At 41.6% G+C, this 26,086-nt stretch overlaps 1 protein-coding gene and 1 long non-coding RNA gene across 7 annotated transcripts in view; one reads left to right on the forward strand and one right to left on the reverse strand.

The window, feature by feature from the left end:
• Positions 1-5,967: 5,967 nt before the first annotated feature.
• Positions 5,968-7,052, forward strand: LOC117772831. Its single transcript, XR_004615841.1, has 2 exons — positions 5,968-6,193; positions 6,229-7,052. It is a non-coding gene; the product is annotated as an uncharacterized LOC117772831 (long non-coding RNA).
• The window catches only part of LOC117772827 (muscleblind-like protein 1), a 62,394-nt gene continuing 43,207 nt past the window's right edge, over positions 6,900-26,086 (reverse strand). For 3 of the 6 annotated variants that reach the window (XM_034604338.1, XM_034604337.1, XM_034604339.1), the window contains exons 3-11: positions 24,623-24,793; positions 20,195-20,389; positions 14,914-15,153; positions 12,615-12,668; positions 11,663-11,813; positions 10,049-10,084; positions 9,271-9,362; positions 8,902-8,975; positions 6,900-7,208 (exon numbers count right to left, since the gene is read on the reverse strand). In XM_034604338.1, coding sequence (XP_034460229.1) covers positions 8,919-8,975; positions 9,271-9,362; positions 10,049-10,084; positions 11,663-11,813; positions 12,615-12,668; positions 14,914-15,153; positions 20,195-20,389; positions 24,623-24,793 — 996 coding nt within the window. In that variant the 3' untranslated portion in view covers positions 6,900-7,208; positions 8,902-8,918. The remainder of the gene's footprint in view (positions 7,209-8,901; positions 8,976-9,270; positions 9,363-10,048; positions 10,085-11,662; positions 11,814-12,614; positions 12,669-14,913; positions 15,154-20,194; positions 20,390-24,622; positions 24,794-26,086) is intronic. The other 3 variants (XM_034604340.1, XM_034604342.1, XM_034604341.1) reach the window with 3 other exon arrangements.

Genomic DNA, 26,086 nt, shown 5'->3' on the forward strand with positions numbered 1-26,086 from the left:
CATACATACACACACACGCACGCACACTCCCAGAGAAAATTGGATGTTTGAGCCGCGCTCCAAGCAGCACTCAGTGAAAGTCAAGTGGTGACTCAGCAGACAGATAACAGAGAGAGGGAGACGCAGCAGAGAGGGGCTTTAAATTCAAGGTGCAGAGCTCGGTGCATGGAAACAATGAAACGATTCTTTTAAAGGGAAAGTGTCAAAGAGTAAAAATGACGATAAACCAAGCCGCCTGTCTTTTTGAACATCGTGTATCAACCCCCTGAATTACCTGTCTGCCCCTTTTTTGTTTGCACGTTTTCCCTCATCCGTTGTTTCTCTCTGACCTCAAAGCAAACACATCATCGTTCTTTTACTCTCAGTCCTCAGTGATTTGAAGACTCACTTCTGCCACCGTCGCCTGCTCTCTCCTCCGTCTACATCTCAGCTGCCCCCGTGTTGTTTCTTCTCTTCTTTCTTTCGATCTGTTTGACGCCCTCCTCTTCTCCCTCCCTCTGTTTCTCATTATTGCCTCCATAATGAGGTCAGAGCACAGGGTCAATTTAAAAAAAGCATTAAATTAAACAGCTTATCTGAGCCCCTTAATTATACACTGTTTTGTCTGTATCTGTAATGCACAAATAAATGCGTTTGAATTTTTATTGCATTTCCCCCGTATTTTCCTCAGCTCCGAGCTAATTCATTAAACGACTGAAATTAATTGTGTGTTCACGGGCTCTCTCAGTGCGTCTCTGTCTTTTCCCCCTTGTTTTTCCCTCGGTTTGGAGGATGCAATGTTTTTATACACACAACCAGACCATCCACACGCTCACTTATACGCATGCGGCCATTCCTCGTTGCTCTTACGGAGAGGCTAATTAAAAAACTTGGGGGCAGCGGTAAGTGAGATTCATGACACGTTGCAGACACGAGGCCGTACATCATACTTTGTGAGGTGGGCGACAGAAGCTGCCATTATTGGATCAGCACTGCTTCATTAAGTCCCCACACGACACAGGCGGCTACTAACGCCCGTGGATGGCAAGATGGAGCGAGGGGAGGAAGGACAAAAGCTGGGAGGGAGAGAGACACAGAGGAAGAAGTGGAGGGAAAGGGATGAGGGAAGGAGGGGAGAGAACCAACATGGTTGTATAAGATTGGGAAGAGACTAGAAATAAGAAACACTCTCAGGTCTGGGAATTATTTTTTCAGGCAGATAATCTGATTTAAGGAAACGATGAATTAGGGGAAATGGCCTGCGGCTTCCTGTTTACACTGCCTCGCTCAACATTTCCACAACAAACTCCGGCTCTGTGTTTGGCACATCTGTGTAAAACAACATCCAAATATTCTGAGATTGAATTCCATGCATTCGTCTGTTCATCCGACCATCTGTCCGTCTCATTTCCCCCAACAACTGTCGCCATTATTCCATCGATTAGACTGGAGTGATCAGAAGAATACAAAAACACCAGGAGCCATCATCTCAGCCTATTCACAAAACTCTACATATCTCCAATAAGGATACCTACCTACATAACCACCAGTGAACTGTAGTGAACTGGAAGCCACTGGCAAGCAGATGGTGCTGGTGCTATCTGGTGGCTGCACCGTGCATCACATCCTTGATCAAGCAGCATGGTTTTCATTTACCTTCATGTGACTGGGCATCAAACTTTATAGTTGCATATAATGGTGTTTTCAACCATTTGGGCTAAACATGCGCCTTCACATGCAGGAAGCTGTGGACCTGCAGCCCTCAGGCTCTAACCCGCCACATTAACTGACAACATCTGTAAACCACGTGTGGGAAAGGACGTGAACGTGGGATAGTTAATTATTATTTATCAAGCTAGAAACGCTGATATGGACCTTGTCTCCTTCACACTGTGCAAATATTAGGTGAATTAATCCCCCTCAACATTTTGGAGCTCGTTTCCCAAAGAGCCGATGCACATACTTCTATCTCAATTAAAATCTTTGCTGCTAATTAGAAGCTTCAGTGAGGAGGACAAATTGACACGTCATGCGTAGAAATTTCTGAAATGTGGTTTTTAATGAACACCAGACTCGACGTGGAGTCACAGGGTGCACTGGAAACTCTAAAAATATATCTGTGGCATCGTGGGCTAACGTCTCTCGTTCCCACGTCCCCGTTTCCGCCATCCGCCCTCGTCTCTTCTTCTTGTTGTTTAATTTGCACAATAGCTTTCATCCCCTGCAGCTGATTGGCTGAGTCCGAGCTGCTGTGTTTGTTTCCCACTGACACTTTTTTCCCATCACACACGGACGGCTAACGGACTGTGAGGAGATGTTCGCTGAATTTGAAATAATGTGCATTAATAAGAGTGTTCCACCTTTGACCTCTAATATAAATTCAATTTTCAATGTAGCTGCTAAATGGCTTCAAAATGGTTATAGTGAAAATGACTGTGATGTATTGAACTAATCATTTACTGTGGTTTTCAGATTACCTTTTGTTTCTATTAGTTTTCAGGGCCTCGACTTCACAATTCACAAAAATAATATAGTGGCAAATCAAAGCCATGTACCAAAATATTAATTCATTTTATGAATATAATTTTAACATACATTCATTGAAATATTTGTGGGGCGTAACTAATTCCATTTACTTTGTAACAGTACATTTTTTTATGTATCTGTACTTTAATTGAGTAGATTTACTTTCAGGTACTTTTCACTTTTACCCCCCCCCCCCCCCCCCCCACAACATATATCAGCAATAGATGTACTTTCTACTCCACTACATTTTTACAACGCACAGCCCTACATGTTCACATTGTCTTTATATATTTTTTAAAGTAATCAAGAGGGACACACCACCAATATACTAACTTATAGAATGTGCTTACTTAAAGTTGTTTGTGTCTATCTGTTTGATTTTTACTTCAGTAAAATGTTAGAATACTTCCTCCACCACTGCATTGAATTCATGTCAACATAATAGCAAAGTCAAACTAACAATAACCACAAAATTATACGCATTATTGTATCAATAACCTATAGCATCACCTGATAATATGTAATAACAAAGATATTTACCCGTCAATACTTCTAAAGCAGGACTTTTACTCATAAAAGAGTATTTCTACACTGTAGAATTTAGAAAAGCAAGCATAATACTTGATCCACCACATTTAGTGTGCGGACATGTGAGTAACATCGAGCTTCTCATTTCACTATTAGTGAATATTTTTAAAGTGTATTTCCCCAAAATGTAACTATTCCTTTAATTACACAAACTGACCTTTAGCTACAGATCAGTGCAGTAGATTAAATAACCAAACTTCATTTCAGTTAATTTGTAGATTTTTATTTCATTTTTTTATTCATAACAGCAAGAATCAATATAGCAATACAGGCCTCATGAAAAAATGTGCCAAGAACCTTCTTCTTCTCTTATCTATCAAAGTTGGCACACGACAGGTTCTGTTAATTACATTCATGACTTCAGTTCTTACACGTAGTTAATAAAACCTCAGCAAACTCATGCAGGTTCAGAAGGTGCCGCCCTCCACCTCTGTCACACATCTGCTCTCTTCACACACGTTTCATTCTGATGAGATTGTATTTTTATGGCTTTAGACTGTGACAATCAGTGGGTTTCTCTCTTTCTACAGCAGGCGAGCGGCATCGCCGACCTGACACATCCTTTCACGGGGCCCGGAACAGTAAAACAAGCAGAAACAAACCGCGGCAGAGGACAGAATACATCATATCGGCACTACAAGCAGAGAAAACAAACAACAAACAAAGAAAAAAAATTAAAGGTTCAGTTTTACACTATATCGTAAACGTAAGCATGCGTGCTTGTAGAAGATGAGAGATGACGAGAGATGATCAGGACAAAATTTCTAACCGACGACTTTATGACCAAACCGCTACGAAGTATTCCCGTCTGAAAATACGCTCTTTTATTAAATTCTGCTTGATGTTGAACCACATTCGTGTTTGGTCAGTTTCATCTACTAGAAGCACAGCTTACATGAACAGAAAGAACATACTTATAACTATGGTGTTTGTGTTGCATGTATTTTAACTCTCCAAGTGGTGAAACTTGAGCGAGTATATTCTCAGGAATCTTTTTTTTTTTTTCTCTAAATAAACCACTATTCTATTTTTGTATTTTTTTTTATATATATTTTATTCCATTACATTGATAGAATATTGTATACTGTAAATACATCTTTCTGTGTAACATGTTTTATCTTATTCAATATTACTGTGTCATGAGTTCTTTTTTTTTCCTTCTAAAACGGTATATGTAGTTTTTCCTTGAACATGCATTCCTCTCTGAGTAAAGTAAAGAGACAGGACATGTTGTGATTGGTTGGGCCTGGGAGGGCGCGGCCATGACACACAGACCTGTCCACACAGGCAGGTTCGGGGACCAGACAAACCCAGTCAGGCCCTCACGCTGGAGGGCAGTGGACGCCTCCTCCGGAAGGTTACCTGGCAAACTACAAGCTGCTGACAAAAAAGAAGAGCAACACTTGGCCTTTTTTTCTGAAACGGGTCGGAGCGTGAGAACTCGGCGCCCCTTTTTGATGCAAGCAATTTTGTTCAGCCTTTCATAAGATATTTTTTTTTTCGTTATCCTAGCAAAATTCCTTGTCGTTATAGACATCTTTTTTTTTTTTATTCAAAATAAGATCTCAATATACATGATTCTCTCTTTTTTGACTATGTACAGAAGTGCAAAAAAGTCAACCTTTATCGCCTTTATCGCCTCGAGATTTCCCCGCCCCCCCCCCCTCGTTGTTTGCAGTTGGCTGAGGAGGAGACGAGCGCGCGTACTCGCTTCACCTGATCCCGCCGGCAACGACGCCCCTGAAAAAGTGATCAAATATGCAGCTTGTTTTCCAACATGGCCCAATTTCCAGGGAGAGTAAAAATATTAAAACAATAGTTTACTATTTGAAATGGATACAGTAGAAAATAACATCTTTACTCTAAACATCTAAGAACTAGATTTTTTTATAATAGTCTGTTTTTTTTTTAATCTTATTATTTGACTAGTTACAAACCTTACAATCATTAAAATATTACTCGGTTATCGGCGACGGTTGCCACAGTGACAACTCTGCCTCTCTGTTCTATTATTTCATCACTGTTAGATACTCATATAAAACATCTTTGTTCAAAGAGGACAAAAAAAAGACTAGAGAAATTAACAATATGCATACAGTTCAACAATATGCATAACGTAGAAAATATTGAGTTTACAATCATAATCATACTCAAATTAACATTACATGGAATTTCAGGAAACTGTGCATGAGGAACACACAAACACACACTCTTTTTTTTTTTTTTAAACCTTATTTTCATTATAAGAAAGATAAATATTATAAGCCAAACTGAAAATTAGAACTAAGATCGACATGTCATCCGAACAAAATAAAGTGAAACACTCCTCGTCTAAAGGAAAAAAACCTACAGTAAGGTTAAGAAAACACTGACAAAAAAAAAGTGACAATTACATAGTGCTCTGTGTGTGTGTGTTAATATGGCGTGGATTAGGCAACTGGATGAGTCAAAATGGCATGTTGCATTGTGCTGACCCGATGGTACATTCTAAGGCTTTGGATGAGTAATACAATCGTTTATATTCTTGCCACTTTCCCTGTACTATCCACCGATTAAATATGCCTGAAGAACACCCAGAACACAACGACAACAGAAAGAAAACTCTTCTAGAGATCTACTCTAAACACCCGACCCTTCTGCCGACTCGCCTATGAGTCACCCGCGCGTTTTTTTTAAAAAGTCAGCCCCTCTAAACTCTACCCACAACATCTAACAACAGTGACACAAAAAACTTTGGCTGACTATCTGAAAACAGCTCTCAGGTAGATGTATTTAACAAATATTCATAAATATGTCAGACTATACACACACACACACACACACACACACACACACACACACACACACACACACACACACACACACACACACACACACACACACACACACACACACACACACACACACACACTCACACACACACACCACACTAACCTCTACCTTTACAACCTGCCTTTAAAATATGCATAACCATACAAATTAACACAAATCAGGTCATGCAAATCCCCTATCCATCGCCAGTTGCACCGTAGATTTTGAGTAATGTGTCTCACAGCAGTTTGGATACCGACTGATCGCCATGTTGTTTTAAAAGCTATTCGTTGTATCGTATAGCGCCATCGTCGCTAATGGGAGAGTCTTTGGTCTCCGCCGCTCAGGACGAGACCTCGCATACAACTCAATAGACTCAACGAGCACAACTGACCTAAACCGTGAAGAATTAAAAATCAAAAAAACCTATTCAGTCAGTAGATCTGAGTAAAGCAGACAATCTGGGGGGGGGGGATCTAATCAGCAGTGGGTCTGTTTGGAATCCCAGGTACTGACAGGTCACGGCGCCGGACGCTACATGTTGCCCCGTGAGAGAAACTAGAGAAGGATTAAAGGGAATCGTTGAGTTTGATACTTTGCAACACTGCTTGAATACCATTCGTGTGTTTTACGGATGTGTGGCACTTCACTGGGTCGCCTGCAAGGTTAAAGACATGTGCTTAAAAGACAGAAAGGTAGGCTACAAAGGTTTGAAAGACACCTCACACACATTCAGTTGCTATTTCGCCTCTGAGTGCACTCATGTAATTTCCCTTATCATTGGTTTTATAACAGAACAAAAATCGTAACGAAAATCAGCGTGCATGCATATGTGATTCAGTAAGATCATTAGTTTTCTTTGAACTGAAATACAAGGTGCACCTCTGTGTAAACAAATGAACACGTTTGAGTCAAAGACCAACAATCGATGAGCTAAACAAACACCATAAGTCATGATTCTTGGTCAATGGACGTACCAATACAACAGTCGATTGTTTTCCTCTCGACTGCTCCGCGCGTTTACCTCATTTTCACATTCAAAGTGTGTCCGGTGAATAAAGGTAAGTGGCCTCTACAGAGCGAAAGGCAGTCTGTAATGCAAATTATGTTCTATTCTGTTGTTGTCGTGTAATAGTGTGCATGAAATACACAAGAAAACGATCCTGACAAAAACTGTGCCTCCTATGTTAACATGCAGATTTATTCCAAACCAGTCCGGGTTCTGGTTCCTCTTCGCTTGATGTTACAGGCATGAAGGGTGACTGCTCATCTCGGAATCCACGCCAGCACGCTCCCGTTTCCATCTGGGGAGACGTTCACAAGACGCAGCGAATTACAAGTAAATCACAAGGACAGCTTGCAACAAAGAGTTTGGCTGAGTTTGTAATTGTCTTGAAATCTGAGCCTGTTGTTTGACATCAAAGGCAAGGTTTCAACAAGAGACAGACAAAAACATAAATCCTGGACAATTCTGCAAAAGCCCAAATTACGATGTTTATTTTAATCTCTACTGACAAAATACATTACATGCTATGATATGATTAACGTTAGAAAAATGTCATGGTTTCGTCAAATTACCATGATGGCTTAGGCAAGTCAAACACATGTGGTTTGACCTTTGCTGCTGCAGTCACATCAGTAACCACACTCTTTTCCTAACTGATGTGACTGCAGCTTCAGAGGTCAAACCAGAAGCACCACAGACATCTGCATCCCCCTCCAACGGGTGTGTGTGTGTGTGTGTGTGTGTGTGTGTGTGTGTGTGTGTGTGTGTGTGTGTGTGTGTGTGTGTGTGTGTGTGTGTTCATTCCGTTATGAGCAGTGTGAGTGATTGGTGGTTGCACCGAGGCCACAAAAATCTTGTGTAGAGTGAATTAAATCCAAAGCTCCCACTGTAGATTTGTGGAATACTGAGCCGAGTTGATGTTAATGTCACATAATAATGACGTAACATTCAGTTTGTGTATCAATAAACATAATCTTTCATATAAATAAATTGAGGACAATCCAATTTACTTACCTGAGCGTTTTTTAAACTTCTTATTTATTTTGCCATTTTTCAAACATGAACATGAAACTAAACCTCATCTGTAGAAGGAAGCAGCGAGTTGTGCACACAACCACAAAACATCCGCAGTGGCCAAGTGACACCCAGCAAACAGGAAACAAATGGATCTTGCTCAAAGGAAATCGTTTTGCATTTTGAGAAATAGGCAGATTTGCTATTCCTGATTTCCTGCAGTTGCTGTGAGGTTAAGTCTTACTCCCTTTGCAGAGTAGGTTGTGTTTTCATCCATATTTGTTTGTTGTTAGTTCGTACAATTACGCAACAATGACTCATGAAATTACCATTAAACTTGATGGGAGGATGCAGTATGAGTCATTAAATTGTGGTGAGGATCCAGATCAGGGGACAAATCCTTATAACTTTGTTTATCACAATGTTAAAACTTTACGAGATAGGATTTTTCAACATTTTGCCAGAATAATTAAAGTATCTTGATGAGAAAATGTTCATGAGTGTGTCAAACGAGGTGCAGATCCAAATGAACATCTGGATCTAGTAAATTTAAATGTGGTTTCATCAGGGGACTGTTGGGCCTTGGCAGAGTTTTGCAGCCTCTGAGTCCCAATCAAGTTGTTTTTATAGTTTAAATGTTTTATGGATTAAACAGAAACATATAACATGACATTTTTCTTTTCTTTTAGATTGTTAGCCAGCTATTGGCTGTAGCTTCGTATTTAACCTACAGACAGAAGAATGGTCTTAATCTTCTCATCTAACTAAGATTTATTCCTTTAGTTTCTGCATCTCTTGAACAAGTAGGATAGCAGCAAAGATTTTACAAAAATTCTCTTGACTTTGTTGCTGAATAAAATTTCTTGTGTTTCAACTCATTTATGTCATAGTTTAAAAGCTGTTCCGGAGAAAAATAACAGAATTCATTGGTCCAAATGTGGTATGTGTGCGATGTTGGCGAATGATGTGATACATACTGTTCTGATTGAGACTCCTACATCTGGGTCACATACTTGTGACTAGTCAGATGCTCAGCAGATATCATTGGAATCTGATTGAGAGGGAGGACAAGAGGGGGAGAGAGGAGAGGGGGAGAGAGGGAGGGAGACGGAGACATTAGTTGAAATGAGGACAAACACCACTCCTACCCAAATTGATGATAAAATATGCATAGTAATTATCTAAATAAACACATGCTCTGAATAGCCTCTAAAGATCAGAGATGGGCCATGTGCATTCATGCATTTTTCATCATGAAGCACTTTGAAATCATGTGATAAAAATATAATAATAAACTAACAGACACTGAAAAGTCAGAAGTGAGAGAGAGCAGCGGAGGTGCAAACCTGATTGGCTGTTGCGGTTGCAAAGGGAACACTTGTGGCAGATGTAGCGCCTGCAGACACAGTGGCTTGAGTAGCACCGTGCATCATGGGTACTTGGAGGGAAAGATCACACAGGCAGTTGAACCAGAGCAGATTAAAAGCTTTTTTAACTTTAATTTTTTGAAGTAAACACTTCATATACACGTCTCTCTATAGAATGTTAATAAACATGAGAAAACCTAATGAACAAAAAAGTCAACACCAAAGATCTGAGTTAAGAAATATGCATGTGGAGGAAGAAACATCTGGGAAATATTTTAGAGCGCAAGGTAACTGGAAAAATTGAAGAGAAAAATGCAAACAGTATTTTAGAACAATTCAATGCAAGTTAACTGGTTGTTTATCTCTAAAAAAATTAATACATTTGAATTACCATAAAGAAATAATACAAAAATGAAACAATCACTTCTACCTCCACCAGTAAGGATTCCTCATGTTTTTATAGCACATATAACCAGACAGTGTAAGGAGGTGGTGTAGAAATTAAAGATCAGGGGTGTTTGGGGATTTTGAACTGCAACAAGCATTTGGTGACAGACACACTGGGGCAGAGCAAAGACAAGTTCCTTCCAAATCCACAGAGATGAAACACATAAACAACTCCAGAGTGGAATTACAACTGTCTAAGTTTAAAATCTGAAAAAATGGAGAATGTGCTCACATCGTGTGGTGAGTTGAATGACATGTGAGAGACCAAACTGGGCTCAAAGAATGATGGGTAAGGAAAGCTGGCACCTACCAACACTTGTTGCAGGTGTCATGCAAAATATCGAGCCTGCCCATCATGCATTGCAACAGGGAGTGGAGTGAATAGGGGGGGAGAAGAAATCAAGAAAAACAGATTACAAGTGTTATAAAGTCAAACAGTATTGGATTCAAACTGTGTTCTGAATACGTTAAATCATTTTACCCTGATACAACAGTTCAAAGTGATTATGTAACAATATTGATTACTGATAATTACACAGCACGCACACACACACACACACACACACACACACACACACACACACACACACACACATTCTGCACGACAAAGGAAGAGTATGCATGAAAAGTGAGGAGAGTAATGGTTGTCCACCCGTCCAGCCCCAGTTCACCGTTTAACTGCTCAGTTAAGTGAGGGGCAAATAAAACGTTATCCCATTTTGCAGTTAGCAGCACGGCAGCTGTTTGCACGGGGGGAGTTTTGAGTGACCTGCTTTCACAGTCCTCTGGAGTGTGTTGCACTGACCTGACAGGCGAATAGTGCCAAACATGTGAGGATCTGAGAAGCTGTATCGCTCACAGACGGGAATCGATGGCAGGCTATTCTTAGGCTGTCAGATGAGAATATGGGACGCAGTGTAAGACGACTATGTGGTGGCCAGAGGAGAGTGGTTCAAATGAGGCGCGTGTGCATGTATATTTAGGACATGATCTCCACTGGGGATGGAGGGGAGGCCCGTTCCTTCAATTTTCAGAAACAGTTCAAGTTTGATTCCCTCAATGAAATACAACTTTCTAAACTGTGTCATCTGTCAAAATTAGGTCAAGAGAAAAGAGGTTAATTCATATGTTGACTGATTATCTCGTCCGCCTTGTTATTCTGCCTTTAATGATACGCTCCACAATGGTTTTGCCTGTCAGTCGTCAATAATAATAATGATAATAGTAATAACAACAATAATGAAAGTTGATATATGATATATAGTTGTAGATATATAAATTAATAGAATTGACATGTATATTTCCGTCTGTTTTTTGTAAGTAGTCTGTTTCAAGGGGAATACGCAAAAACTAATCACCAAATTTCCACGGAACTCGGTGGGAGCAAATAGACATTTTCACCGATTTCTTCAGGAATAATTCATGGATCTTGATGTGAAAAAAAAGAAATATTGAGGGATTTGAAATCTACACTGTATGGGTGTGTGCATTTTTGGTTTGATTGAATTTAAGGAGGCTGTTTATTCTATTTAAAGGTGTTAGATTAAGCCATTTACTAATACTGCTATTAGCTGTATAAGTAGTCGACTGTTATCATAGTGGCAGGTACAAAGACTAATTCTATCACAATGTGTGATACTACACCTATACTACTATAATAACTATGAAACAAAGTCCTACTAAATACCGATATGTGCAGAAAGTAGGAGTTACAGTATCTTAAAAAAACAACAGCCCACACACCCATGCAGACCACACATGTACGACAATGTAAATTTTTCCATGTTTTCACCAACAATGAAATCACACACTCATTCAGTCATTCGCAACTAATGCCAAAACATAATGAGAAACTTCATGTGATTTGATTTAACAGTCGTGGTGAAATCACTGCCACAAACATAGGGTTAGAGAAGAGTCTCACCTGATGGTATGAAGGCAGCCTGCTGCTGAAACTGCATGTTGGCCAGGGCCTGTTGGTACTGGAATATGCCAGCGTTGAACATAGTGGTGGCACCGTTGGCTTTTTCAAGTGCAGGTCTCTTTGGTAAAGGAGGCAAAACGGGAGGGAGCCCCTGATGAGGGGACAACACCAAAATAAAGGGACGGGAAAGTGAAGGAAATCAAACAGATGGTAGCGGTGACATCCAGGACAGAGAGAAGAAGAAGAAATTCATTAGAAGATAAAGTTTCCAGACCGCGATCACAAACACCGGCAGGCAAGCAGTGGACTACACTACCTCTGTCAGAGCAAGACACGGTGGTGCTAGCTGTGATCTTTCTAGTGACGACGACAAGGAAACAATCCTCAGCACAATGTCCTCAACATTATGATAGGATTTGATGATAGTACAGCACAAAATGTAATTACTTTGAACTAGATCTTTCTGTGAAGATAACTAACAAAAAAATATTGTATTGATTGTTGGACCAACAACAGGAATGATGTAGTTAGAGGAAGCTGCACTGCCAACTCCATGAGAACTAACACTATAAGCCATGTTAAGACTGTCGCGACACCTCCTACACAGTTTTACATGCATATGGGAAGTGACAACATCATGCAAACACTAAATCACCTTGTTAAAATACTACATTTCCATGCTACTAGTAATTGATTAGGATATTCACCTATAGGGTGATCAACTGACCATTGACTGTGAAATACAAAGTCTTGAAGTCATTTTCTTTTTTTTCAAATAAAAATTCAAATTGATCAATTTGTTTAATGCTACAATGTGCGATCAGTTCATCACCCCTGAGTGTTTTTCTCAGTTTAGATCATTAAATATCTACTGTATTAAAAGTACTCAAGTCTATGTACTCAACCACAGCTACATGCCAAGCTAAAAGGTGAATAGTAATAGTCATAGTACCAGGTCAAAAGTTGCGTCGAGGGGTCGCTTCAGTGATTTGACAGCCGACTGATTCTTAATTAGCAGGCAGCGAACACATGATGGCAATGGGGCCAATGGGGTTCAAGCGCAATAACATAAACCAGCAAGCGGAGGTGCATCATGGGGGCAGCAGTGCAGTGTGGGTTGGTGAAAATACAAACAAAAAAACAAACAAACAAATAAAAAAACAAATCATTGGAATGCAATATACAACAATAACAAGACTAGGGCAGGCACATTAATGGCTGTAGTGTTACTGAGAAGAATTGTGGCCCTTCACATAACTTATTGTCAGAGTTCAACTTTAACCTTGTGAACAGGAGTGTTCTCGTCCAGAAAGGAGGATTAACCTGTTTTCTTGAATTCTGATTGAAGTAAATTGACTATGAATAAAATATATAAAAACCTGGCCCCTGCCTCAGATACTGTTTGTACTTAGTAGTACTTACTTATATGCTTACAACTGCTGACTATGATATGAGGTCTCCGCACCGCTTTATGTCATCAATGTAAATGTGTTGTGTGGTATGGGTCAAGGAAGAAAACCTTAAATTCTGATGCAGATCAGGAGGCAGACATTTTTCTTTATGTTCTTTAACATTGTGAGAAAGGATGTTTTAGCATTACAAAACATTTTCATTGATTTCTCAGAGCATAATTCATTAGTATTTGGTGCAGATCCAAATAAGAATCCAAATAAATGTGGTTTCATAAAGGGACTGTTGCAAGTGCCTTTCTAGTTGTCTCGTTTATTCAACTTTACTTTTTGCTGTAAATATTTTATATATATTTTATTATGTTTGCTGTATTTATATATATATATATATTGTCTTTCATATCCATTGTTTGTGCACTTGAACAGAATTATATGTTAATAACCAGGAAGTATAAATAGGGGAGAGGTTAAAAGATAATTAATTGGTGTGGTATACAAGATCCTGTTAGCTTTGATTTGAATCAAATCTATTTAATATGTCCTTTTAAATATACTAGGGGAAAAAAGTATTCCATTATTTATGTATACTGCTTTAAAACAGCTATTGAAGATAATTCAATCCATATATTTCCGCCACTAATTGTCATTCAAAATGCCATTCAAGCTAATTAAGTCTAAAAGGTTATCGTATGAGTAATTTGATTAACTGTAAAAGGTTAACTGAAATCAAGCACACCCTCTTTTCTGGATTACCTGCTGCATAATACCATCTACAGTGCAAAACCCAGTTGTGTCCTTTGATAGAACATAATCAGTGCATAGCAGAAACAAGATCAGAATGAATGGTACTTAATAATTTAACACAGCTACTGGCTGTGAACTGACAGCGAAATGTACAACTAACAAAGCAGCAAAACAAGGAGTAGCAGGAGGCGGCGAGCAGGAGGCTCAGTCACATACTGGCATGATCGCTACAGCCTGCTGCTGATAAAGCACACATCCACTCTCAGTGCGGATCGAGTCGGAGCTGCAGAGAGCAGGAACAGCGCAGACTGGAATGTGTGCTCGGAGCTTGAGTAGAAGCACATGGGAGAAGATGTTGACTGAAACAGAGCTTGTTGTATACATGTGCTCCAACTCAGAGAGGGTGTACCCAGGTCATGTTTATCAAGCTGACATTAGAGGGGCTTAACGATTTATTTTAGGTCATCGTATAAAATCAACACTGGTTCGTCCTTTGACTTTTGGTTTTATTTGATGTATTTTGATTAAACACTGTATATGAAGATGGACGACATGTCAAGCGAAGCCAAAGCGTCTCGGTCGCCCCCTGGTGGCTGACTGCAGTATAGGTCAGAAGTCCTGTCTCCTCTATGTTAGCAGAGAGGTCGGTACCACACTAAAAAGTCAAAAAACATAAAAGTACTTCTTATCACACTGATGTTTGTTCAGGGGCTCAAGTTTATGATGACTTTGGTTTAAATAAGTTTTTGATGCTTTAAAAAGGAGGTGAAATGTCATGTTTGACGGCTGAGACTGACTCATGTTGATCAAGCGAGCGTATCGGCGGGACCCTGCTATCCCTGCTGCCTCCCCTGATCGCTACTACGCAGGCTCTAGCTCCAAATGCTTGAGATGGCAGTGTTCTCATCCAGGATACTTTGACTTCGTTTCTGGATTGTGGCAGGAAGTAGAGATGTGTCGTCCATCTTTATATAGAATCTATGGTTCTGACTGGCGTTAGTTCCTGTTGCTGCATAGGGCTGAGGATGCTACGGTGCTTTAGCTGTTCCTTTGTTTGAGTCCTGCCTCATTGTGTAATCTGTGGACAGATATACGTACCATGGCTGCAGCGGCCGCAGCCTGGTTGACTTGGTGTTGGGCGGCTTTAATCTTGGCCTGCAGGTGAGCTGGAGGGTGGAAGTACTTGCACTTCTCCCTCGTGCAGCGGCCCTTTATGTAGTCCATGCACACAGTGACTGTGTTGTCGTTGGTGTCGATCATAGTGCTGTCTGACGGGTGGGCAAAGCGACAGTCATTCTCCCCGCGTGTACAGTTACCCCGCTGGTATTCCCGACACACCTGAAGAACACACAATTTACACCCATTATTTTGTTCATCCATCCATCTTTCTATCATCTGTATCATTATCCTTTAAGGGTTGTGGGGAGCCTGGAGCCAACCCCCGCTGACATTGGGCGAGAGGGTTCACCCTGGACAGGTTGCCAGCATATCACAGGGCTGACATAGACATACAAGCATTCACACTCTTGTTCACACCTACACTGACAATTTTGAGTCAATGTGCATGTCATCTAACTGTGGGAAATGCAGAAAACCCACATAGACACAAGGAGAACATGTAAACTCCACAGAAAAAGCCACTGGCTGAACCTGGATTCGAGCCAATGCAATTTTTGCTGTGGGATGACACTGCACCATGCACCGTGCCGCCACTACTCTTTGCATGATATTGAGAATTTGACCATAAACACAAACACACACACACTCTCTAACGCACACACCCGGCGCACACACAACCATTATGGAGTTACTGTTCACTTTACTGCACATTTGATGAAGTAATCAATCTGTCCAATCATTTCTTGACAATCGCTTTACCAGACAGAGCTAACCAATCTTAATGACAGGTCTGGCCATTACTGTTGATTGATAAGCAGAACAGAATGTAACCAGCGTTTACAGACACATCAATCACACAAACTTTATCCATTATTCAAATGAGCTGTGGTGCTGTGTTCTTTTTCCGATAAAAGACAGAAGGGGGCAGCACCTGCATGAGCAGTTAGGGAAGTGATTGCCTCAGCCTGAATGTAGTGGCTCAATGAGGCTCATGGGAAATATGAGGCTGGTTACCATCAAGGGAGGCTGCAGCTGACGTAATCAGCAGCCCACACCGAATAACTCTCTCTCTTTCTCTCTCTCACACACACACACACACACACACACACACACACACACACACACACACACACACACACACAAGGTGGGTGCACTCGTAAATTACGAGGCACCATTTTTTGTCCAGAATTACCTTTTTGTTGCTCTAAAGAGCTGCTCCACAGCTAAATATCTGTCCTGTCCTGCACCAAATGAAATGGAATTTCACGGCGCTCTGTATCGATCTATCAGTTATTGTGATAGAACAAGCCATTTACCAAATGTCTGTTTACCAGTCTCGCTGTCTGCATGTATAAAAGATTTGATTTGTGTCGGACCGACCGCTAGGCAAAAGGCCACCGGTGCAACTACCCCTGCTCCGTCTCCTGTCATGACAGCTCATCATCCACAATCACGGGTCGGTGTGAGCGATGGGCTGGGATTCTCTCTCTCTGTCTGTCTCCTCTTTCGCTCATGTACGTCTGACATACACACACACACACACACACACACACACACACACACACACACATTCACATAGAAATAAACACTTACACACACACCTGCACACATTAATTCCCCACTACTGTTCCCATCACCACTGCTGCTCCTCGTCTTATTAAAAAAAAGAAAAGAAATCAGACTGCCTTGTTGTCAGGCAGATGTTGGGAGAGGCAGGTGAGGGAGGGAGGAAACAAGGGAGAGAAGTAAAAACGTAAGAGTGGTGGATGAATAAACAGCGAGAGAGATGGCGATCAAATAGAGAGAAAACTAAATGGAGGCAATCTGATGTTCTGTGAACAAGGTGTGCTCTAGTGGCTAATCGTGCATTAGAGAGAGCTAACCCTCTGAAAGTGCTTAGTTGGACAAACAAATAAAGGGCCTGTTAATCATATTTCCGTCCCCATGGTTACTGTCTCTCGGGGCCATTTACATCGCCAATGTTGCAGGTAAGCAACGTATGATTTTATGAAAGCTAAAAAATGCTGCAGTGTTGCTCCAAGACGGGGAGACTGGAAAAATATTTCTCAGCAAAACAGTCTGGAGGATTTTCTTCTAAAATAGGAATTGCTCTCCGCCTCATTGAAACAGTAACATATCCACTGGCTGGTATGTGTGTCAGTCCACAGAATCTCAGCTATGTTTATTTTGAGCTACACACGAGGAACTAAAATATGGCTGGCTAAAATATGGCTGGCCCTTTTCTCCAGGATATTTTTAGCAGAACTAGTTCCTGACAAATTAGGCTAAGACTTAAATTCCAATAAAAAAAAAAAGCCTCGCTAGTACACACAAGCTGACCACAACAGGCAGAGTCAAACACTGGGTTGAAAAAGAGCAGATTCTGTCTCAACTGCCAATGATTTCATTTTGGTTACTAAATATTTCATATCTGTCTTGTGTGTTTACGAGACTTTGATAACATTACATTACATTTTATTTAGCTGACGGTTTTATCCAAAGCTACTTACAATAAGTGCATTCAACCATGAGGGTACAAACCCAGAACAACAAGAATCATGTAAGTACATTAGCTTCAAAAAAGCCAAACTACAAGTGCGACATGTAAGTGCAACATATAAGTGCTACTTGACTTAGACCATCTTCTTAGCCGCGGTCTAGTCAGAAAAGATGTGTTTTTAGTTTGCGGCGGAAGATGTGTAGACTTTCTGCTGTCCTCATCTCAATGCAGAGTTCGTTCCACCATTATGGAGCCAAGAGAGAAAACAGTTGTGATTTTGTTGAGTGGCTAGCAGCAAGCCGATTGGCCAATGTAGAGCGGAGTGGACGGGCTTTGGTGTAAGGTTTAACCATGTCATGGATGTCGACTGGACCCGATCCGTTGGCAGCACGGTGCGCAAGTAACAGTGTCTTGAAGCGAATGGGGGCAGCCTCTGGTAACCAGTGAAGGGAGCGGAGGAGCGGTGTAGTGTGAGAGAACTTAGGTAGGTTGAAGAACTTTCAAGCTGCTGCATTCTGGATGAGCTGCAGAGGTCGGATGGCACTAGCAGGCAGACCAGCCAGGAGGAGTTGCAGTAGTCTATGCTTGAGATGACTGGACCAGAACCTGTGCCGCCTTCTGAGTGAGAAGGGGACGTATAATCCTGATGTTGTGCAGCATGTATTTACACGATTGGGTTGTTGCAGTTATGTTGGCGGTAATGAAGAGTTGGTTGTCGAGTGTCACACCCAGGTTTCTTGCGGTCTGGGTGGGGGCTACCACAGAGTTGTCGATGGCAATAGTAAGGTCATGAGTGGAAGAGCCCTTCCCTGGAATGAAAAGTAGCTTGGTATTGTAAAAGTTGATTTTAAGTGGTGTGCGGACATCCACTGAGAGATGTCAGTCAGACAAGCAGAGATTTGTGCTGCTACCTGTGTTTCAGACTGGGCAAAAGAGAGAATTAGTTAGGTGTCATCTGTGTAGCTGTCGTAGGAAAAACCATGTGAGTGAATAGCAGAGCCAAGAGAGTTGGTGTAAGGAAAAAAGGAGGGGACCCAGGACGGAACCTTGAGGGACCCCAGTAGTGAAAGGACAAGGTTCTGACACAGATCCTATCCAAGTTACCCGGTAGGTACGGTCGGGGTTGAGGTAGGATGTGAGCAGGGAGAGTGCAGAGCCTGAGACACACTCAAATCCTGAAGCGAGAAAATAAGGATCTGGTGGTTCATCGTTTCAAATGCAGCAGAAATGTCCAGAAGGATTAAGACCACAGAGGAGAGAGAGGCTGCTCTAGCAGTGTGAAGTTTGGTACAGAATTTGTCAGAGAATCTTCTCAGTCCTCGGTCTGCAACAAGACCTGCATGTTCTTCTTCTATTAAAGATACAATATGGAACAAAAAAAAATGAAATGTCTAAAACGACTACATCTACGTCATATATTTTATTGGCTTGTGTACTTACAGAGAAATCCTCAATTTCATTCAAGGTAACAGGACGTTTCATTTTGGCTGCCTTTGATTTCCCCGTCTCTCTTCTAACTTCTGAGACAAACAAAGTATGATGGAGGAAAAACACACATCTAGCTAGAGAGCAGTTTTTTCATTAGGCTGTTTGTATTACTTAGTCATAATGGATCCCGATTATTCATTGCCATTTACTGTGTAACATGAATAAAACTTTAATATATTAACCCACCCTGGCCCAATCAGGTAGATTTTCTTCGGCAATAGTGAAGACAACAACTCCCAGGATCCCATGCTGCTTCGGGACGTCATAAACTAGGTAAACAATGTTGTTATTGTTTTGATTGAGGGACCCCTATTGGCAGAAGTTGTACATTTAACAACATCTTCTCAGTTCCAAATTTCTACAACTTCTCACCAGTTATGACTCATCTATAAAATCCAATCACCACTCTTCTCTGTTGTCTTTGTAGGTCGACAAATTGATTTCCAATCGCCTCCTCCATCTTTTTTTTTCCTGTCACTGACCCTTCCCCTCGCTCTGCATGTCGTCCACTCGTTAATCGAGCCAAGAGACTTCCTCTGCCTCACCTCCTCACTACCCGACGCTACATCTTAAATGTAACCTCCTATTGTACTTGCACGCCTCCTGCCTGCCTCCAACGATTTCCCCATTATTCCACTGCGAGTGTTTCCTGGCTGGGGCTACATAAGGGATGGGATTGACTTACTGTCCGATTAATGATTATCCGAACACAACACAACACTTATCAGGTTCCATGAATGACTGTTTTTACAGAGGAATTAAAGATTTTTCTGAAAATTAAACACTGGTTCGGCATTACATGAGCTTGTGCGGAACAATGTTTTCTCCTGAGTGTTGATGGGATGCAACATCGACACAGTTGTTTGTGGAGATACTCTCATTAGTGCCTTTTTCTCTTTGCTCAAGTCTGGGTAATGACTGTATTATGGTAATGGTTATACAGTAGTTACTGTAACAGACTCTTTACCAGACACGTAATTAAAGTCTACAAACAGAAGCTGTTGAAGACTTTCCAACCCTTGCCTTAAATATTCAAATAGGCTCAGCCCACATCTCGGAGCCCAATCTGTTTGCATAGATGGGAAAACGATCCTCAGTGGGTGCAGTGTTTACTAGAGTTTTGTTAGTCCATCTTTTAATCTGTGAAAGATATGAAAGTGACAAAATAATTATGCAAATCCCCTCGACTGTGTGATCAGTGGTGTGTGTGTGTGAATGTGGTCATATTTCATCCCACTTGAGACCAAGAGTGTAAATGCTTGTGTCTCTCACCTCCAGTCTGTCTGTTCTCATGAGCTTCTGTGCGGCGGCGGCAGCAGCAACAGGGACGTTGTGGTTGCTGGTGACCAGTATGGGAGCACTGGGCAACATGTCGGCGGGTATCATGCCAGGCGACACAGGGCCAAGGTAGGGGTTAAACGCCGCATTGGCGTTGGTTGCAAGGCTGGGTGTGACTGAAAACATGGGCTGCGGGCACACGGAAAATGAGAGAGTCAGTCAACGATGAGCATAATTGAGCAAAATCATCCCACAACGTCTATTTATAAAGAGGTGAATATTTTACTACATATACCAAAGGGTAAAATGGCATTGTTGGCAACCATGTGACGGTAGTAGTGAGACATGTATGCCATTATCAAAAGCTAAGGGAAGTATAGGATGTGTGAATGTGGACAGAAAGAATAAGGCAAAAACAGACAATTACTGAGGGTACATCTGAAGATTATTTTTCTCGTTTGATGGCTGCTTGTCTTTCATTTGCTCAAACACAAAGAGTATAGGCCTCGGCTCTATGTACGTTGCTTCCTACTTCACACACTTCATACACCAGAGATCATTAAAGAGTAACAAGGATGAGGGACCTCCCGCTGTGTGCGCAGGCTCTGCGGGAGGAGAGGTGCTACACTGTACAGCGATGTATGTGTTGTGTGCTGCAGTTTGAAAGAGTCAAAGCCCTGCTGACAGCTTCCCCTGACAATCTCCTAGAGGAACGACTGTGCTAGCTGACGTAGCACACTGCAAGTTTCCCCTGCACGTTCCTGACCCTAGCCCCCGCCTGAGGATTGTCTCTTGAGCCCCTGCCAACACGACACAGTGAGTAATAGAACAACAGCAGCCAGAGCTGGACATCTGCATTCCTCCCAAAACCTCACCGCTGCTCTGGGATGAGTCAGGAAACCAGGAGTAATGTTGTGGACTTTCTAATTCTTCTGCCTTCTGTAATGTCTGAGGAATTACGTCCTATCTCAACTTCCTCTGTACATGTGCGTCGCTCAGGGCGCTCAGTTATAGTGTGATGTCATTCAAATTGCTCGCAGTCACGAGGGTTTTAACAATGCAGTGATCTCATCCTGCAAAAAACAAGTTTGTGACCTTGCTGAAGAACCTTCTCTGTCTCATCACTTCACTTTGAATTGTTTCCAATAATGATATCACAATGCAGATTCTCGCCATAAATCACGATCCCAACTGATTTAAAACAATTACGTCAAACCGAGCATATTTACACAGTAGGAAGAGAAAAGCGTCTCGCCGCATGGCTCCTGTCAGCAATTTGTATCACAGCGGTGATATTATGTTTGTGAACTTCTTTCCAGACAGCCTCTTAGTAACAAAGATTTTTACTTTCTCTGAATCCATATTGGAAAAGGGAATTCTACAAATCTGCACTGCCAATAGACCTCAATAAAAATATAAATTTTCAGAAAACAAATTAAAAGAAAATGTTCCTTCTTCTTCTACTGGCCCTCTAAGAAGAATGTTATTGGACTGCGACATCAACCACACTGAACACACTCTGGACTTTGTTTTTATGATGCAACCACTATTCAACACTACAATTGTTCCCAGACTGTGTATAAAAACTGACGACATGACTGCTCCCCCAAAGGTGATGCCAAAACCTCTCAAAGTAGAAGTTAAATATATTTTGTCATCGAAAGTTTCTGTCGATTTTAGGTATTCTTATCTTTGGTTATAATTAGTTATTTCATGATATAAACATGGGCTGAGATGCCATGTTTGACAGCTGAGACTGACTAGCTATTGGTCGAGACTGTGTACTGCCAGGACTCTGATATTTTGGCTCCACAACACCATCGTTACTGCGCAGGATGGCGTCACTAGAGTGCAGCTGCAATTTTCTGTCTAACCCGACCAAGCCCGAGCCGAACTCGACAGCCATTCTGTTTTCTGTGACCAAACCGAGTCCAATGTTTTTTCCCGATTACAGGTGAGTGCAGCGTACAAAATCAAATAGATAGCCCAGCAAATGTGACCGAACGTGACCCGATCCTGAATGTCATCCCAGCCCGTTGGGTACCAATGTGCATGGGTCAGGTGTCGAAATATCTCAGCGAAACCTGTATCTGGGATATTTTGGCATCATTTTTGTACCATGTTAGGAAGTTGAGGCGGGTCAACCAAAGTATGACGCCGTTATAATGAACCTTCCTTGTGGCTTGGATGGTTTGTTTTTACTTATTTCACTGTTTAAGTGTGAGTGAGTGAGTGAGCGAGCGAGTGAGGGAGTGAGGATACAGCACTATAGATAGATATAATTGTAATATGGGCTGTCCGCTGACGTTGACACTGTAATAAAAAGCATCATGAGCACCATCACTCACAGCCGGCTGTAATAGACCCTAATTACTTCACCCTCTGCACAGTTCCAATGCGTGAAATGAAAGCACTCTCCTACGCACTTGGAGGAAGGAGGGGCAGCTTTGGACACAAAAAAATAAAATGTGTGAGAGCAGCAGATAAAAATGTGTTAAAGATGCTGAAGATGAGGGCAGGAAACTAAGCTGCAGACACAGGGGGAGGATGGAGGAAGAAAGTCTGATTCCTGGGAAGCCTGGTACCAGGTCTTACCCTTTGTTCCCTCTGCACACAACATGGGCCAGGCTTTTCTTTGTAGTGCAGGTTTACAGCCATCCCTCCTCACTGCTGTCGCCCTATCTTTTTCACTTTACCCACCTGTCTCTACTCTGTCCATTTATCTCTTCCTGCTTCCTGCCTTTCTTCTTCTGCTTTGTCCTTCTCTGTCAGCCTGTCTTCCCTATATCCTCTTCTCCTTACTTTCTCTTTTCCACAACATAAACAGAAAGGGAGGGCTTTGCACTCCCAGGGAGACCTATTGCTTCTTTAAACACTTTCATGGTTTCCTCTGTTCCTCTCAATGGGCATCGCCACACAGCCCATCCTCCCCAGATAAGTGCGGTAAGCCATCAGCTAACTTTGTACATACATGTATGTTAAAAAATGCAGCTCTTTTGAATAGTCTGAGACACATATGCTCCACTGCAGGAAGGACTCTGAGCCTTAGAAACAGGTCTCATTGACTCTGTAAGGTTTCATAGAACTAGATGCTCCAGTCGTCCCCATGAAGATCCTTGGAGAACACAGCACAGCAGTTTCTGATGTAATTTACTGCATGTGCATGTGTGCATGTATAAATTTGTAGATGTGTTCATGATGATAATAATTATATCTCTTTTGATCAATGCAAAGAATAACTCATCAATAGAACTGTCCCAGTTTAATACGATGAATTCGAGGTTGACTTCAACCTAGTTACAACCAGATTTTCAGCCGATTTGCCATTCGCCGATGAGTTTTGCTAGTCGCCGACAAAAGCCCTGGCAGTCTCCAATCGCTATGCCAGAACTCTTCAAAGATGCGATTAGAGAGCCATCAGATTTTACCACAGGGTTAAGGTATAGTGAAGGTACACGAGGTGCCCCCTGATTTTTTACACTGCACATGTCTGTAATCGGGAAATCAAGCAAAAACCACGTGGGCTTTGTTTTCTTAGGCTCGGAAGGGTCAACAGAAACATTTGGCCCGAGCAGCTCTCTATTATTTAGAACTGTGACGTCCACTTGTGCGTTTTACCTCGTCCAGCTTGATGTGTCATTCTGTGAGAGGGAGGGATCATTCGGACTCACTGTATGTTTTCTCAGTTTGGAGACAAGACCTACTAGTCAGGTGTTTCCCCTGGTGAAAGATCATGTATTATGTGAGGTGAAGCATCAGGGGCTGTTTACTCCTTGTTTGTAGTTGTAGTACAAACTCAATCCACTGACAGGAAAGGTTGTTAGAAAGTGGATTTTAGGTTAAGACTGTGTTGAAGAAACTACTGATTTCAGGTCAAGAATAAACATCCTGTTGATGCTCATCTATAAAACCGGTTCCTACAAACACAGACACAGGACGTCATCAGCTTGGCTAAATTTGACATGGAGAAAATAGTCAGTGAGTCATAACCATAAGCGATCCTGTGATTGGCTGAGTGCTGATCTGGATGACCGCTCTCATGATTAGGTGCTTTGACACTGTTGACATCACCAACTAATCACTGATATCTGGGAATGCAAGTCCAGAGGGCAAGTGGTTGGACAATTATAACAATAATGAATAATATAAATTAGTTTGCACTTAGGTTATAAAAGGAGGCATCCAGAGCTAGAGATGAACGCTGAGTCATCTTTAGAGAAGCAACAAATACAAATCAAGCTATAAATCAGTTGTCCACATATGAAGAACAGGTCCTGTACATTTATAATGTATGTAGGCGTATACATTTTGGCATTTTGGAAAATAAGTGTTATATTTCTGTATATACAGTGAAAAAAGGTACATGTGTAGTTGTTTTTTTATAAACTCCAGGTTGGTTTGTATGCATCTGTGTTCTCTCACCACTGGCTGTAGCTGTGTGCCGGGCATCATTGCATTCGCGAGCTGCATCTGCTGGGCCAGCATCGCCATGTTCTTCTGCTGGATGAGGTTGTTCCTTCCATTGATCTCCAGCTGGGTCTTTAGGTGAGGAGGAGGATGGAGGTACTTACAGTTCTCCCTGGAACAGCGGCCCTGTTGCAGTGGGAGAGCAGAGAGCAGGGGGAGGAGGAAGAAAGAGAAGGAGAAAGAGATATGGAAAGAAATTAGAATAGCGTATAACTGTCGCCTAATGTAAAGAAGCAATGAGCCTTGACTCAAGTTGCTGCCCTCCCATTTCACAGGCGCTGACCTAACATCCCTGACATCTGGGCCTGTCACTGGGTTTGTCGCAAAGAAGAACGATTGGTTCTACTTTCTTTTAGCCCCTTCGTGACCTGAGCTGCACGCTCGCTACCTTCCCTTTTTTTCTCAAGGTCCCATTGAGAGGCAAATTAGTTTCGAGAGCAACAAGAATTATTTGGATATATATTTCTATCTGCCTCTGCTAACTGAGCAACATAGAAAATTATGCACTGTCACTATGATGATATGGATACTACTTTATCTTTATACTTTTGAGTGCTCAATATGACAGCAACGAAGGATTATTTTAAAGGAGACATATCTTGCTCATATTCAGGTATGTAATTTAAATTAGGGTTATTACTTGAAACGGTTTACATGCTCTCATGTTCAGAAAACACATCACTTTCCTCACACTGTCCAATGCTGCAGCTCCTCTTTTCATCCTCTGTCTGAAACACTTGGTTTTAGCTCCCGCCTCTTTAAATGACCCCCCTTCAATAAAGCCCGGTCTGCTCTGATTGGCCAGCTGGCCCACTTTGTTGTGATTGGTCAACCGCCTCCAGTGGCGGCAGAAAATGTCGACCGCTGCTCTCGCTTTACCTGGCTTTGGTCAGACTCGCTGCTAGGTGTGTGTTGTGTTACACAAATATGGTGAATTGTAAGGTCATCTGACCTCACAATTCCATGGACGTTTCAGGAGCTCGTTCAACCCTGACATTTATGCTTTTTAACTTTTATACACACAAAAAACCTATTTAACACACGTGATGAAAGGGAAAAACTGCAAAAGCAACATACAGAATGTCTCCTTGTTTGATTAATTTTGGTCGTACACTCAGTTTAAAATTAGGACAAAAAAAGGATAATCTGGAATTAGATAATTCTTTAATATTCCTGATATACTGATTTAGATTATTAATATTTTATCCAAAGTAGTTGCTAGTTACTTTCAGTTGGATTCCTTAATTGTTTCACCTTCTTGTTCAACCTCTGCAGTGACCTGTCGCTGTTATTACTTTAAAAAAAGGTCTCGCTTTGTTGGAACAAATTGCACTACGAGTAAAAGAGGCTTGAGATCAGAAAGGTCAAGAACATTCCTCTTTGTGTAACAATTGTTAAGTAAAAGTAAAGACGGGGTTG

Source organism: Hippoglossus hippoglossus, chromosome 13 (assembly GCF_009819705.1).
Source record: "Hippoglossus hippoglossus isolate fHipHip1 chromosome 13, fHipHip1.pri, whole genome shotgun sequence".
Classification (NCBI taxonomy): domain Eukaryota; kingdom Metazoa; phylum Chordata; class Actinopteri; order Pleuronectiformes; family Pleuronectidae; genus Hippoglossus; species Hippoglossus hippoglossus.